The 17718-nt window shown below is 37.1% G+C and overlaps 1 protein-coding gene and 2 long non-coding RNA genes across 5 annotated transcripts; 1 reads left to right on the forward strand and 2 right to left on the reverse strand.

Annotated features, from left to right (window-relative positions):
• Positions 1–2362: 2362 nt before the first annotated feature.
• On the forward strand, positions 2363–5529 carry LOC117416277 (uncharacterized). Of its 2 annotated transcripts, XR_009329108.1 has the most exons (4): positions 2363–2745; positions 3763–3948; positions 4746–4825; positions 5230–5529. It is a non-coding gene; the product is annotated as an uncharacterized LOC117416277 (long non-coding RNA). The 2 variants fall into 2 exon arrangements; XR_009329107.1 differs by lacking the exon at positions 2363–2745 and having other exon boundaries at positions 3243–3948.
• Positions 5530–6552: 1023 nt separating this feature from the next.
• On the reverse strand, positions 6553–9296 carry LOC131737627 (uncharacterized). Its single transcript, XR_009329273.1, has 4 exons — positions 9115–9296; positions 8224–8439; positions 7525–7602; positions 6553–6804 (listed from the first exon to the last, which is right to left on the reverse strand). It is a non-coding gene; the product is annotated as an uncharacterized LOC131737627 (long non-coding RNA).
• A 3123-nt stretch (positions 9297–12419) lies between these two features.
• LOC117415283 (transmembrane protein 229B-like) lies at positions 12420–17718 on the reverse strand. Of its 2 annotated transcripts, none has more exons than XM_059026689.1 (2): positions 17504–17718; positions 12420–15221 (listed from the first exon to the last, which is right to left on the reverse strand). In XM_059026689.1, the coding sequence occupies exon 2, from the start codon at positions 15191–15193 to the stop codon at positions 14687–14689; it is 507 nt and encodes a 168-aa protein (XP_058882672.1). In that variant the 5' UTR covers positions 15194–15221; positions 17504–17718; the 3' UTR covers positions 12420–14686. The 2 variants fall into 2 exon arrangements, with proteins under 2 accessions (XP_058882672.1, XP_033881305.2); XM_034025414.3 differs by lacking the exon at positions 17504–17718 and adding an exon at positions 16980–17206.

Below are 17718 nucleotides of genomic sequence, written 5' to 3' on the forward strand. Positions count from 1 at the left end.
TATATATATATATATATATATATATATATATATATATATATATATATATATATATATAATCTTGGGTATGGAGCACCTTCCTACTAAGCTTCTCCTACCAGCCCTCTACCAAAGTCTATCCGATCTGCCGCCCCAATATGAATTAAACAGAAAAGCAGTTATATATGATATAATAGTGCTACCTATTTCAAGCAGGACAGATTTGAATTTGGGAATGGCTTATGGAAACCAATTATTTTCCTTAAACCATTTTCCTGCTTTAAAGCTTTTTTTCTCTCTTTTTTACAGAGTGTATCGGAGTATTTTAAATATGTTAATATGAGTTACAATTGTTTAAATAAACAAGAAGGGCATGTGCCTTTTACACTGACTGTACTAAGAAAAAAAAACTTCATAAAAAAATAATGCTGACTATTTTTGTTGTTTTATTAAAGAACCCCCAAAAAAGTAATGAGCGCAAAATAGTTGTTTGATCTTTTCTTTTGAGATCATATAAACGGTACATGCATGTTTTAATCTATATACAAAGACATCGTATGAGTTAAACATGTGTTATATTCCAGCATGCAAAACTTATATATAAACAGTGTAAATAGGACACTATAGAACTGTATCTGACCTATAAGATACGCATGCTGCCTGCAAGTGACGGCATAAAATAAAATATTTACTATGGAAGTATTTGCAGAAATGAACTTGTCTATTGAAACATTCTTATTTTTCCTCTTTGTATTTATAACGGGTGGTGCTGGGTGATACACTGCCGTTACCGATTCTGCCCAGTCCGGTGTTGGTGCAAAGGAGCCTGAAATGTATTGAAATGTACTGCTCTTGTAATGGAAGGAATGCCACACTATGCCAGACCTGCTTCAGATTTATAATATCTTTCCGAGCTGCCTCTTATAAAAGTGTCCCATAGTTGAAGCATAGCAAAGTGTAATAAAGCATGGTAAAGCATTGTAAAGAATAGGGAGGTATGGCAAAGCATGTTAATAAACATGGAAAGTAGATACATGCATAGCATAAACATGGGGAAAGCATTGTAAAAATGCAAACATAGCTTGCAAAAATACAGTGGCACACTTTTAAAGGTATTGTCCTGTACCTTCAAATGATCGAGACATGTTCTGCTTTCCCATGTTAAAATGCTCTACCTTCTTTTGGACTGGGACTACCCCTACCCCATCCCTGCAATTTCTTCACAGAAATTGCCCCCATTTTACAGGTGAAAGGGAGACGTTGCATAGGCCTAATGGTAGCTAACAGTTACCAATTACCAGTACTGGTACCACACAACAGATGCTGGATCTCTCCAAATGAGTTGCATTGAGCATGCAAGATAGAATACGCAACAAGAGTGAGATTTAGTTTTGAGCTCTTACAAGTAATGACTGTTCACCCTACATAATGCGCGTTCATCAAGTTTAATAGAAACCATGTGGCTTCAATCCGTGTCGATCGCGCATTACAGTGTTAGGTATTGTGCATATGGTACAAAATACGTCTTGGGTGTGGTCAATGCTAAGATGAACTAAATACAAGCGGGTAGAACATAGAACACACTATTCTGACAGAGAACTGTGTCCTACGAATCTACAAACTAGGCGCTGGACACATGTTTTGAACAAATGAGGTTTGTAACATCGGGTTTCTGTATTTAAACAAAAATGACAAAGACGCTTTGTTCAGGGTAAAATGAACAAACAGGCAAACACATGTCAATATAGCAACTATTAAATAGTAGCCAATAGATGCCAAAACACTATATCCAAGACCGAGATTTTGCACAAGGGGAGTGTCGTCGTCTATCCCTTTCATTGGTAGTTAAGAAGCTGCGGTTTACTGTTCTCTGGAACTTTTGACTTCCTGAATTTGGAACTCATTTCCCTTACGCTTCCTCTGTTTGATGCACACATCAAACGACTTATTTTGGCTTAATTCCCTGCTCTGTTCTTGGCTCTCATATCACCAGACTTTCCATAACTATTTAAAGCATTTAAAAGAGCTAGATAGCCACAGGACTGATTTAAGCTACTGTTGCTTTCTTCGACAACCATCTATAAGAGTTTTATGAATATCAATTTGATTTATCTGCCCAATATCTGCTAATTGAGAAGTGCATTACATCGTGAATATACTAAAAAAAACGTACCATTGTCTGATCATTAAAATTATTTATTTAGAATGCATCTATAACTGCAAGTGGAAGACCTATCGCATTTTAGCATGCCTTTTAAAATATATACCGCAAAAATACAAAGCATATATATATATATTGATTAAACATTCAACTATATATATATATAGTTGAATGTTTAATCAATATAAGGTCCGTTCTCTTTACTGGGGATACCCCCCAATATGTCAAGATCGGTAATTTCTATACACTGTGGCTCTAATGATGAATGCCGATATTCTCCACCTGAGGGCGGTGACCATGCCTCGACCAGTCCTGACTCTGACCACGCCCCCTGAGGTATACTCCTGACTCGGGCCACGCCCCCTCACCTGAATCGCAGGTGCTGCGGGCAAGATGGCGGCGAGGCGAGTTTGTGCTCCTCCTGTTGCTAGATTTTTAAAAAAAATGTTATTGTTATTGTTTTTTGTTTAAAAAAAAAATAAAAATAAAAAATCCCCCGAAGGATAGCGTGAAGAATGCATAGTTTATTTTCCAAATCCAAATGCGGGACTTCTGAATTGCTCTTTCTCTGTTTGAGAGAACAAGGGGAATCCGGCGTTTTAAAGGTAAGATATTGTTTTTCATTTACACATAATGTTAACTATTTGTTTAAGTTTATATGTTGCCGGTACTAATACTGTTAACATATAACAATACCCGTGCGTTGCACATGTTTCAAATGTAAATGCAGGTGCATTTCACTGGAGTAATTTACAAGACGTACTTGAGGCATTAAAACGTGAACATTTAACATTTTGTATGTAGCTCAACTATGTTTCCTTTTTTAAATAAACGTTGTAATTTCTATATGTTACGTGTTACAAAAACGCATTTGATTTGGCGTTGTGTGTGCGCTTTCCTTTGCATTTAGGTATTGATGTATTTATTGTATTTATAGCGTCCCTAACTCACTCACTCACACTCACTCACACTCTCTCTCTCTCTCTCTCTCTCTCTCTCTCTCTCTCTCTCTCTCTCTCTCTCTATATATATATATATATATATATATATATATATATATATATATATATATATATATATATATATATAATTGTTTGGTTGATCTGGGGATAATGTATCTGAGCTTTCCGACCGTGGTAATGTATTTTGAACTTTGCATTAGACTATAGGGCTTTTCACACTTGCTAGTTTCAACCCACTGCCAGAGACTATAGGGTTGAGAATTTTCAACCCAGAGCAAAACGTTCTCCTCGGGTTGAAAACGCACAGCAGCAAAACACACGTTGATGGGCAAAGGTCCCTGGGATGAAAATATATAGTATGAAACGATCGTCCGACCACGGGATGAATTTCACCTCGTAGATTGTACAGCAATACAAATGTGAATGCACACATGCAGGGGCTGAACTCGGGGGAGTCATCCCAGGGCCGCCTCAATTTGACCCGGGGTTGGATACTGTAGTGTGAACATAGAAAACAAATGAATAGATTGTTGAAGAAAAAAAACTAACAGTGAATTTGCCATCATTTAAATAATACATTATTTGTGATGTGTGTTTTTGAGAATGTAGAATATGACTCTGTTTACTAACTGCTTGTAATTTATGTATTTGTTTTCTGAGGATGAGTGTCTCAACATGTAGGGGAGACCGGGGTCAATTGTAACACCTCAAATTTCTCCAGTCTGAAACAAGCTAGCGTGATGAAACTCACTCAATACTGGCTCTGTTGGATTCCTGCCTGCCTCTGGAAAAGATACTACCAGTGATTAAAGCGTAAGATTTTATCTACATAAAACGATTTTTGAGGTAGGTGTAAGTACATTTTTTCTCCAACTTTATTTTTATGATATATTCCCGTGTTCCCCAGTTCATGAAGCCAACCCTATATATTTTTGATCACTAATCGGTGTATTTACAACTGACACTGTTTGATTGATGTTAGTTTTGTTGTTTTTTTGCCAGAACATGAAGTCCACCACATTGACAGTATGTTATTTATATCCGAATTCACTTTGAAATTACATACTAAAATTGCATTTTCGGGAGATCTGGCGTATCATTTAAAATGTTTCGAGCTCCCCTCACGATCATGTGTTGACTAATGTTCGCTGGTAAAATTTGTATTGTGATACGCTTACTTGTTAACTTTGGTAAGGGAGGAGATGCATGTGAAGTGTGATCGTAGATGAGTAAAGTAGGTACTTCATTATTGATTTTAGCAGTGTGTGCAAGTGATACATAACAAGGTATTTAATGTAAAATGTTCAATGTTATATCAATCTGATATTCTGACATGCGCTGTTTAACATACCAGACGCGTGTTAAAATGTGAATGACACTCTTAGAAAAGTGGTTCCTGTGTATGTTGTTATATAACATTTAAAGTTCAAATACATTCTCTTGTAGCCTTTAGGTTCTACAGAACCATTTGAAGGTTAAAAACGTTAATTACATTCCATACATTTAATGTTATAAACTCGTTATGTAGAACTGAAATGTGTAATGGTTGACTCTTATTAAGGATGAACTTTTTCATACTTGTATTAGTTTATTATATGTTTTCTTACCTGTTTTTTTTGTTATCTCTCATATTACAAAATAAGATGCATCGTGGTGTTGGCAACTCCGAGGCCGCAGAGTTTGTTTTTACCTGCCGAGGCTTCCTGGCTTTCAAGTTTAAATGGTAAGTCAACATGTATCATCTCTTCCACAGCGTTTTGCGCACACAACGTTTTATTTACATCATGTACACAGTAACTGCCAGTATTAGTATTCATGTGACATCGCTCTGAATATAGATGCTCAAATTATTCAAGTCACTACAGAAAATATGTGATTTAAGTGTACTGTAAAATAAAATTTAAAAAAGCACGTACCAACATTCGACGGTGCACAATACAGAAAGACTTAAATGATGTGAATTGCTTAAAGACATATTGTGAAACAAAGCGTGTTTATTTGGTTTTAATGTTTCCTTTGGAACTCAACATAGCACAGCTGCAACAGAACACGTTTTGGGTAATACTCAGTGTAAATGCTTCAAGTTTATTATGTGTGTTTCATTGGTTTTTTGTTTGTTTATTTCAGGAAAACGATGATGATCTGGGTTCATTCACCTTGCTGTTCCTGCATCTCGTTGACGGTGTCTGTTGCCATGATGAGGAGTAATGTAATGTCTTGTTGATTTTAAACAATATTTGTATATTTCCTGTTGACGTTGGTTTATATTCTAGTAAACACAACATAATTGCCACAGCAGTATTTGTGTAATTGTAATAACACGCTATTGTTGCTAACGTTTGTAAATGTTACATTTACAGTAAGCCTAATTTGTTTCCGTGTATGTTTCTATCAATTGATTCAATAAATGTGTGTTTTTTTCTTTTAGTATGCCTTGTTTCTTGACGTCACAGATGATGTGCTGGTGTTTGGTGACGTTTTTGGCAAGGAAAAGAAAATCTTCATCTGTGCAAGTGCAGCCAGTATCTAACAAACCACGCAATGTCGTTTCTTTTTAAGTTGCGCTTTTAACGACAAAGGGGAAACGCTATTTCATGGTTTGCTGGATACTGTAGATGCTACACTTGGTTGCGCAGGTGAAAATTTTCCCGCCAAAAAACTTAGTATATAGGGGATCGAGAGCACAGCACGGGAGGTATTTGGAGCACTCCAAACAAGGCGGTAGCCAGCCCGCCTCCCCACCCCATTGGGAGAAGGAGGTGAGCTGGTTACCGCCTTGCTTGGAGTGCTCCAGCTGTGCTCTTGGTACCGTATATAGCTGTATGCATGTATGGTACCAATATCGCTGTATTGTAACTTTGAACACACCATACAAAAAGTTAGCCAGCATATCTCCCATTGATGGAGGGAGATGAGCTGGCTTCAGTCTAGTGTGCTCAAAGTAACAATGCCGTGATATTAATACCATATGCATACGTGTATGCACATGTACACTGCCCTCCTCCAGATATTGGGTCAACCGTGAACATCTCAATATCTGAGAGAGCGCCGTGTAAATATGCATACACACCAAGCAAGGGCAATAACCAGCCCACCTCCCTTCCCCATTGGGGAAGGGAGGTGGGCTGGCTACATCCTGGTTACATTTGATTGACATGTGAAAGAACCACCCCCTCCTTTCCCCTATATACTAAGTTTTTTGGCGGGAAAATTTGCACCGACACAAAAAGGGGGTGGCCTCCGCAGTATCCAACAAAAAATGAAACGGAGTTTCCCCCTTGCCAAGTGCGCAAGTTGAAAAAACGAATCTCCATTGCATCGTTTGTTAGATACTGTATTCGCCACTGGTCTCAGCAAGGTTGCCGCACCAAACAACTTATCAGACAACATGGACCTAGTGGAAAACGATGGACAGACACATCAATAAACAATACAACTTTTATTACACAATCAAGCAGATAAATAGCGATCACAATTCAACAACACAGTACATAGAAATAAACTACTGCACATTACTGTGTTAACACAGGCACGTAACATGACTGTAAATGCAAAACATGTAAATGTATCAACCTGAAAAAAACGACAACTTGCCAACAAGTCACGGACTCCATCTCCTTGCTTCAACCTCCAGGGATTCTCAAGGAAGGCAGGAACTGCAAAGTTGCCGAGGAAAAGTGTATCGTAAGTCGGACGGCTTCTCTGAAAAAGTAGCAATAATAACAATTAACAAACAAAAGAATAAGCAGCGTGGCAACATACAAAACAGTGACCCTTCTCTGACACCGAAGGATGTAAATGCATATATAGTATTGTCTGCAAAGTCTCAAACAGAATTGACAAAATATGCAAACATAAGAACGACTATATTTCAAAATGTCAACACATCATTATCTACCTTTAACATGTAATGCATCTGGATTAAATTACATATGTCGTTAAAATAAATTTGGTGCCCATACAGAACTAGCTATTCTGAAATGACCATGCGTTAATATAGTAGGCCTATGCAGAACTGTACAGGTTTAATATCAAAAAGGATAAACTACTTGGTGGGATTAAACACATTTAGTTTTAATTTTATTAAAATTATAAGTGCTAAAGACGCGCTTGTGGAAATAAACCTACATTTAGCCAATGGTTTATGTTTAGAACTCTATACACATACATTACGCAAATAGATCGATAAAATACTGATTTCCCTCAGATTTGTGTTTCTCCTACACCCGCTATAGTGCTGTATGATTGTTGCAGCTTACTGAAGAGGTACCGTTTCAATAATGGAGATGTTGCAGAAAATGACATGTGTGAATTACATTTTTAATCGTTACCAAAAACAAAACAGAACGCAAATATTTAGGCGGTAAATGCAATCGAATAATTCACAATAACCTGTACGAGAAAGAAAACAACCCCACTTACCATGAAACAAGCATTTAGAGTCACCGATTTCACATCCTCCCATAAGACACGTAGACAGGACTCAAGATCCACCTGTTTCTGAAAATAAATAAACAAACTGTAAGGTATCAAGGTATGCAAAACAGTTTGGATGATTCCATTCGTACTGTTATATATATATATATATATATATAACTTGCGCCACTGTAATGTCCAATATACAATACAGACATCCATACATGCAACTCTTCTGCTAAGGTTATTTTTTCTTGCAATTGTTTTTTAAGCTAAATATTACATTTCATAAATGACTGATTGCATGTGAAATATCAAAATGCATGTGAAAAACAAACACAGGTTTCTATTCCAGATCCAGTTAGAATGTATTTACTGCCCATTCTAGAATGACCATGTCTGTGTTTCCAGAGCGCATTCCGTCACCAGTATATTTTAATAAAGCGCACATTATAATGCACGAATCACGTGGGTGTGTAAATGCATACCCTGAGTAATTACACAGGCTTTCTGTGTGAAGTAAAGTATTCGTGCACCTTTAATTCATAATATTGAAACACAAGGCTACATACACATATGTCTGTATGTAGCCTATCAATATGACGTTATCATGCAGAAATTGTATTTAAATGTTATCTTAATTACAAAATACTGCAATCTAATAATGCGCAATAATCTGTAAGAGAAAATAAACTCTCCACTTACCATGAAACAAGCTTCAATCAGTCAAGGATTTCATATGACGACCCTGCACTCAGATAGATATATAAACTGCGATTAAACAAGCCTGGATCAGTCAAGGATTTCATATGACGACCCTGCACTCAGATAGATATATAAACTGCGATTAAACAAGCCTGGATCAGTCAAGGATTTCATATGCCCCCCATGATAGACCCTGTACTCGGATCCACGATGCATCTATTTGTGAAGAAAAAAACAAAACACACACACACACACATTATATATATATATATATATATATATATATATATATATATATATATATATATATATATATATATATATATATATATACACACACACACGTTTTGGACAAAAACCTTTCTTGGTTTGTCATTATTTAAACGTTCTATGTAAATCAAAAAACGTAAAAACGTAGAATGCAATGCAGAATATTACAAATAAACAAAACATTTCTTTAAAGTAAAGGTGCACAAAGTATAACATAAATACACAGGTATTTGGGAAGTTTCAGTTATTTAAGCGCAATATATATATATATATATATAGCGCTTAAATTTCCATGTGTAATCCATTTTTAATGTTGCATTGATCTAATTTTAGTTTAAAAAAATACATTCAAACGAAATATAACTAACATTAGCCGGCCAGGTTTATACAAACAAAATAACAAATACATATAAGCACCCTTCATTCGCTTCTTCTAACAGATATGCTGCCTCAACAGCAAAGACAAAAGCTTCTTGCAAACAGAAATGCCTAAAATGTGGCCAATATGATAAGACCAAGCTTTTAAAAATGAATTAACATTAGCATTTACACCATCATTTAATTTCTCATAAACCGCAAGCAAAAAAAAAAAAATCCTAACAAACCAACAAACACACTTACCTTAATTAGGACAGTTTTTTGTTCAAACTTCATACAAAATAGTAAAAACCAGAGCAGCACCTTAAATTAAACAACAATTACATTATATCCCGCTAGAACTATCCACAGAGATAAAAGGTAATAAAAAAAACCGAAAATATAAAATTCGGAGAAACCAGCAGCACAAACTTGCCTTGCCGCCATCTTCCCCGCTGCACCTACGATTCAGGTGAGGGGGCGGGACCACAGGCAGGACTACACCTGGTGGGCGTGGTCAGAGTCAGGACTGCACCTTGGGGCGTGGTCACAGTCACGACTACACCTGGGGGCGTGGTCAGTCAGGACTGCACCTGGGGGCGTGGTCAGAGTCACGACTACACCTGGGGCGTGGTTGGAGTCAGGACTATACCTGAAGGGGGCGTGTCCGAAACAGAACAGCAGGACTCCCCAGCTCTGCCAGCTGGAAAATATCGGCATCTCATCATTGGTTCGGAGCCCCACTGTACAACAGAGTTTACAATGCCAGAAGCAAAGGTGGAACTTCTTTAAAGATGGACGTGTACCAACCAGGCTACTAAATGCACTTACAAGGCAATAAAACGTTTAAAACCCTAAAACATGTAGGTAACACATGTGCCCCGTTGCAAAACCAGACAAGTGTGTTCCAAGATACAGCCTTCCTCAGTGCAGCAGTTCAGGTGTTAATACTGTTGGCTATATACATTTCTACCAAGCAATGATGTCACTTCATTGGGATGATGTCATCTGACTCACAGCAACATGGTGCATTGGTGTAAACTGTTTAGTTTAACTGTATCCATGGAGTAAGAATGGCATGACATCACAATTGCATGATGTGACATGGCCGCACTATATTACCCACTTTAGATATATGTGAGGAGTTTTCATATATTGTTTTCATTTACCCTACATTTCTTCAAAACCGGTGCTAAAGTAAAATAGAAATGAGCTTGGGGTATGACATCTAAATGGATAGATGGATAGCCTGACAAAGTTCTGCTGGAAAAATTCTGAGAAATATTATACTTTTTTTTTTAGAAATCGTTCCTACTTTTCACCGGAAGAAACCTTTGAGGTCTTGCAAGCTTGTGCTTAATTTTTGTTAAGTCCAATAAAAGGCATCACATCTCCTTTGAGAAATATTAGAAACTGAGATATAGTACAACCCTTTTGTTGCTCTAACTTCATTCCACTATCTGAAAGAGTTGAATGAAAGCAAAATAGAACTTCATGGGAACAGCAGAATGCCACTTCAAACTGTAATTGCTGTAATTACTGGCAGGTGTAGATAATTATGTACCCTTGATGGAAGAAGTTGTTTGTCTCCTTTATAAACCCTTAGGTGAGGTCATGAAGGGTTCGACTACCATAGACGTCGGTATTATATAATACCTTGAATCTCATCCTTCTTCCAAAACACAGTAGCACAGATAAATCCACAGATTAAGACGATACCGGAACTGTGTTGATAGACAATAATCCTAACGTTTCGTTAGCTGTGGCTCCAGCTTCTACAGAGGAACATTGAAGCTTTTAACAAATCATATGGGAAAGAATGAGTACAGAGAAAGAAGCCGAGTTTATGTGCGGTAGCGAATGTTGCTGCGTTCCTCATTTTGTAACACTATAGAACCGTTGAAACATTTGTTACCATTTCATGTAATTTGTTTCCGAAGCATTAAATAACTGTAGAACGCAAAACAAATAATAAATAATAATTAAATAAAACCTCCCTCCATAGGCTATAAAGCTAAACAAATACTTTGTAGACAGCTGTTTAATATTCTTTATCAATATATTATTTATCAATGTAAATGCTGTAGATGGTCATTTTCTTTTTTTGATTGTTTTACAAAACAAGCGTTTAATTTATTTTGAAGTAAATTAAACGCTGTTTGTGGGGTACCACACACTACGCAACATTCAGATAACAAGCTCATTATTAGTAGTCGTAGCAGTATTGTTATTGCACACTTTAAATAACCAATATACTACAAATATATAACCTGCTTCAATATTTGACGTAGTTGTTAAATTGGATTTATTTATCTGTAGAAATACTTCATACTAAACCCTCGCCACGATTTAAAAACAATAAAATAATAAAAATTTTTAAAAAAAACGCTTACGAGTCAAAATGGCTGTTAGGTCACCATAATTGCCTCATATCCTAAATGTACCTATATAATTACGGTGGCGCAATCGGTTAGCGCGCGGTACTTATACAGCAGTACGAAAGCAGAGCAATGCCGAGGTTGTGAGTTCGAGCCTCCCCAGAACACGATTTTGTGAAATAGACATTGCAATACAAAATGTAAAAGATAAAGCAGGCTTGCACGATTTATACAAAAAAAAAAAGTCGTTTACGCAATATCATAGCTTTTAACTACATTGTCATCTGAACACGATGTATAGTTGGTATCTTAAGTATTGGAAAGATGTAGCCCGCACGTTAGGTTTTCTCTCCTCTCTCACACTTTCACTGTTACTATTATTTTTTATTTCTTAGCTGACGCCCTTATCCAGGGCGACTTACAATTGTTACAAGATATCACATTATTTTTACATACAATTACCCATTATACAGTTGGGTTTTTACTGGAGCAATCTAGGTAAAGTACCTTGCTCAAGGGTACAGCAGCAGTGTCCCCACTGGGAATTGAACCCACGATCCTCCGGTGAAGAGTCCAGAGCCCTAACCACTACTCCACACTGCTGCCCTGTTGCAGTGGATTTATGCCGTCCTCTACTGGACGTCTGTTGTATACAATACAATGCCTATATTTGTGTTAAGAGCTATTTGCACATTGAAATATTGAGGTTGCAGTCTCACAGTCATTCTGCATGTTATACTAATGTATGATTATTGGATAACCGGTCAAGACCCTTGCATGAAATCTTCTCCTGGACCTGGTTGGTTTTCCAGTTTCCAGTCGCAACCCCCCCCCCCCCCCCCCCCAAAAAAAAAAATAAATATTAAAATTCTGACCAAAACGAATTCTATAGTAGATCCCATGCTCCACCCAGTTTGAAGAATGTTTTATTTTATTGACATATACAGAGAGATAAAAAAAAAATGCATCAGCTGCAGAGTCACTTACAACAACGTCTCGCCCAAAAGACGGAGCACAAGGAGGTGAAGTGACGTGCTCAAGGTCACACAGTGAGTGGGTCGGGATTTGAACCAGGGACCTCCTGGTTGCAAGCCCTTTTCTTTAACAATTAGTGTCTAGAATTTGTCTAAGGATAATATCTCACATAGAAATGTCACCACTGAAAAATAGTTAGCAGACAAGCCGTTTAAATATCAGTTTTTATTATGATCAATAATAATTACTTTAACAACAATCCATGACTACAACCATAGCAAAACAATACAAAATTCTACAGTAAGGGATGAACATGTGTGACAAGCTGTCAAAGTGTGATGTCAATTGAAAAAGAAAAAATATATACAAATCAGTACTAGGGTTAATGGCTGGTAAAAGCTGGAACCATTTCTATATTAATATTTCTCTATCATAATCTGAACCTGTAGAATCCTAATTACCGGCTATTTGAGTACTGTTTTTTTTTTTTTTAATACTAATTGCAAAGCAATAACATGATGCAGTGACCACCCAGGTGAAAGGTTTCTACAAGCAAAGGTGGATTCTGATACAGAGAATTATTATTACAATTAAAACAGGAGCAATCGAACCACTCAGAATGACTGCAAACATCATAAAATGACAACAGAAATGTGCATCTTAACAGCAGGCATTTACAGAAGTTATTTAAGCAACATAGCGCTTGACATATATGTGTTGTTGTGGGATGTTGGCACGCCTAGGGTGCATTATGAGGCATGAGGCAAAGCCTGAGAAGTGCCAATATTCAATAACATAAACCCTGGAGTGCCATATTGAGATTATTCAGTACAGTGGCCATCCGGTCTTTTGAAATCTAGCAACAACTAACAAAAATAGCTTTTAAGAGAACCGCAGCGATGTCCTGAGGTATCGCCATGGCTATGACATCACACAACCCATTGAAATGAATAGGACGGCAATCCTTGCCATTGTATAATAAGAGATGTCATCTCATGCTGTTTGAGTAGGGGAGGACCATGAAGCAAACTGAGTGGTTCTATCTCATTAAACTGTGGGAAAATGATTTCTGTTATGACACTGTATTATGAATCACAGAAACAAAGATTATAGGCAGGAACCAATACAGGAACTAATACTAAAATAGTGTTGCTTTCTTTGCTTTAAAATCGTGACACTGATACCCAAGATGTACTGGAATTCTGACAAACTTAATGATTGGTTGATTTTTCAAACAGGATTTATTATGTGCATTTAATACCCTGGAATAATTGTAGAAAAAACAGAGAGTTTATAAACTTATGAGTTACTGCTTTGTACTAAACAGGTTTTAGCGGTACAGTATTTTAGTGGCTTCTACCAAAGACAACCATCTGTATTCTTTAACTAATTCACAACCTTAAATGAGTTACCTCTATATCAAAGGAGCCGTATGTCAGACATGTTTAAATAAATAAAGCTGTGTGTTTTGTGTAGCATCTACAGTAATTCTGCATGTGAGATTCTTCACTTTCTGCCTATAAAAATATGTAAAATAGCAGGGAGGGAGGTGTTTAATTATAGAAATGGCAAGGTTTTACATGCTTAAAGTTTTAACAAAAATTTCTGACTCCTTAAGATCTAGCACAAATTACAACTTCTTGGCAGCTGGTGGCACTGCGTGCTCAGGTAAAACCAAATGTCTCTTAGGAGCAGCATACTGTACATAATGAGTTTAAACAGAAACTTTACATGACTCTGACCTTGTATACCCTTGGAATGTACTCAACAGTATTTATAAAAACTTAAAGCTTACAAAAGTCACCTAAGAAATACACTTCTTATAAATATTAAGCTACATTTTAAATACATTATATTTGAAAGCTTTGTTTACAGTTTGTATTTGTATTTGTACTTTGTTAATAATAATACCCCGGGAGTGCTATATGTATATGTGAATACAAATATAGAACGGGATTCTATTTTTCAGTGGTACTGACAGTCATTTTGCACATTTACTGTGAAAAATTAATTTGCAAAATTACGGAATAAACCATCGCATCCATGTGGTGAGCGTGTTTCTCAAGAAATGTATAAAGTAGGAGTGTGTAAGGTAGCATAACATGCCCATGTAACTTTATCTAATGCAAAAACACAGTTATCAACTATTGAATACTTTTTCCAGTCACAGTTAAGAAAACAGGGGTAACAGGACAGTTTATAAAAAAATAAAAAATAAAATAAAAATCACAGAATCCAGCCTTCTTATGGCAACAATTTTATTTATTTATTTTTTATAAAGAACAGAGCTCATGTCTGCTGATTAAATTGCACCACAAAACTGGAACCCTGTTCATTGAATTAACCCTCAAAGTGTGTAAACCTGTCTGGCCTTTGGACGTCTCTATTGCTCACCACACAAAGCACCAGCGGAAGAAATCTTGTTCCCCAGATATCAACATTCAAGACATCAAACATCCTGCAGGCACCTATTTTCCAAGGAGTCATTCAACCTTGGATCTGAAGCGCTTGCTGGAGATGCTCAAGGCAGATCCTGTGGGGTCAACGGTGGTTCCATCAAACCGCAGGCAGAGTGTAGTCCGGACAATAACCTTCTCGACGATAAGGGAAGCAAAAAACCAAGGCACGGCATACTCCAGAGTCACCAGGCCCATGAAGTTGTAATCGAAGGAGGAGTAATCCCAGGGGCAGGCATTGAAGTGCCTCAGCACATAACCTGTGGAGAACTCCCACACGAAGGTCCACAGTGTGTACAGGACACAGCGCAGCATGATGTGGCAGTGGTCTCTTAAGACCAAGTACATATTCTCCATCACCAGGATGGAGGTGCCGTAAATGAAGAGAGCCCAGACGCTGGTGACTCCGGTTAACTTCCAGTTGCAGTGCACCACAAACTCCCAGGCTGCGGTGAACATGATCTCGCAAAAGTAGCCGTGGATGGCGTAGAGGTACCAGCGGGAGACGATGCTCAGGGGTTCTGCAGCAACCATCCTGCTGTCGCTGCCAAGGTCTGTAAGACTACACACAACCACAGAGAGAGATTAGCACCTTTTAAAAGGGGGACTCCACTCCAAAGGCAATTCTAGATTGGGACCCACAATTGAATACTGAGGCAATCACTATTCAAAAGAAAGGTACTGTAGAAATACTATTTTACAGACCCTGATTAATCTTAGTAAATGAGTTGGTCACTAACACCATTTATATCTGATTCCATTGTATAATACAACTGTAATACACATATATTAACCTAAACAAAAGAACCATGAAAACGATGCCATTGTCCTTGCAACAGATGCCTTGCATTAGATAGAAATACTGATCAGATCCCCAAAACAAAGTACACATTATACTGCAATGCAAACCTTAACTATAAAACACTCAATTATAGTATATGTACAGCTGCATATGCGCCGGAGGCACAGACAATTCAAATAAATCCACAAGTTAAGACGGTACCGGAACTTTGTAGATAGACAATAATCCTAACGTTTCGTTAGCTGTGCCGCCAGCTTCTACAGAGGAACATTGAAGCTTTTAACAAATCATATCGGAAAGAATGAGCGCAGAGAAGCCGAGTTTATGTGCGGTAGAGAATGTTGCTGCATTCGTCATTTTGTAACACTACAGAACCGTTGAAACATTTGTTACCATTTCATGTAATTTATGTCCGAAGCAATAAATTAATGCAGGACTTAAGGAAGAAAAAATAATAGTTCCATAAGCTATAAAGCTAAACAAATACTTTGTAGACAGCTGTTTAATATTCTTTATCAATATATTATTTATCACTGTAAATGCTGTAGATGGTCATTTTCTTTTTTTGTTTGTTTTACAAAACAAGCGTTTAATTTATTTTGAAGTAAATTAAACGATGTTTGTGGCGTACCACAAACTACGCAACATTCAGATAACAAGCTCATTATTAGTAGTGTAGTAGTATTGTTATTGCAAACTTTAAATAACCAGTATACTACAAATATATAACCTGCTTCAATATTTGACGTAGTTGTTATATTGGATTCATTTATCCATACAAATACTTCATACCAACCTCCCCCCCCCCCCCCCCCCTTGGCCCACCTACTTTTAAAAAGATAGTCATACAATTCAATGACAAACGGTTCCACTAGAAGTCGTTCTTAATGTCTTGTTGTTAAATACATTTTATTTTAGTGTTATTACAATGCAAACCTGCCAACCTAAAACAAATACAAAACAGATATTTGTTGAGCACAGTTCTCAATATATGAACAATAGTTCCCTTCCCTCACGACACAGCTCCGGGTTTGTCCTATTACGAGGCGACAAGACTTGCAAAACAAGTTTTATACTGTAGGCATTTACAGAATGATTTTCAAAAGGGGCAAAATAAGAACTCGCTCGCAAATTAATTTCTAAAAGCTGATTTGGGTCACTAAGTGTATGAGTTTCAAAGAGTTTAGATGAAATGAGTCGTGTCTTCACTTGTTGACGCATTAAAAATATAAATCAAGTGATGTGCTTACATTAATCAGCTTTTAGAAATCATTTTGCGACCTAGTTCTTATTTTGCACCTGTAATAGTCTCTTGAACCTTTCTCTTAACTGTAGTTAACAAAATCTGGGCATATTTCTCAAAGTAGTGAAAACCTAAAAATATACTATACTACACTACTTGCATGCAATATGTTTAAATCAACGACAAAAAGGGAAGAAAGACAAACAATAGGGTATACTTTTTTTTTAACTTCTGCTCAAACTTCGAGAAATTAAGGTTTGCAAAAAATAACTCACCTCCTGCTCCGTGCTTTTGAGAATGATATACGAGTTATTGTGTGCAATTGTGTATTATATACTGTAATTAATTACACATCAGTGTTTAGTTTGACATGTAGTATGACTGATGGAGTATTTGATTTAAGCTCCTCTTCCTTATTTTCTCGGTCGAAGCCAGGTGGTCAGCTGATGAAAGTAAACAAATTACGCCAAAAACCTGTAAGGCAATATCACGTGACTGCCTGATGCCTTTGCGACTTCATCTTGGTAAAGGAGAGCGGAAGAACTTAATCTTTGACAATGCTATAGGCAGTAGCGGCTCCAAACAGATATGCTATAGTTTGACTGTAGCGCTAAACTGTAAGATTGCACTGTGTATAGGAACATTCCATCCCAAAGTCATTTAGCCCGGGACCGGGGCTTGATCTTTACAATTGGGAACTGTCCCGTCTAATTAGGGAAGGGTGGTGACTTATGTGACATAGCAAATGGTGTGATCTAATGCTATACAGTACATGCATAATGTATAGTACATTACTTACCTATTCTGTTCCACTTTGTAGACTGGCACTGTAAAGTATTACTGTATAGCCTGACTTTAAAATAAAAATAGCGAAGCCTGTTGCCTACTGTTATCCCCCACCTCTTATGCGAAACAGTTGGAATCTTTTGGAGCCCTTGGCATTCTCCATGACATTCTTATTTTTTCTCACAGCGGTATCCCAAGCCAAGGTGTTGCCGAGGTCACCTGCAGAGA

The sequence above is a fragment of the Acipenser ruthenus genome, chromosome 7 (assembly GCF_902713425.1).
Source record: "Acipenser ruthenus chromosome 7, fAciRut3.2 maternal haplotype, whole genome shotgun sequence".
Classification (NCBI taxonomy): domain Eukaryota; kingdom Metazoa; phylum Chordata; class Actinopteri; order Acipenseriformes; family Acipenseridae; genus Acipenser; species Acipenser ruthenus.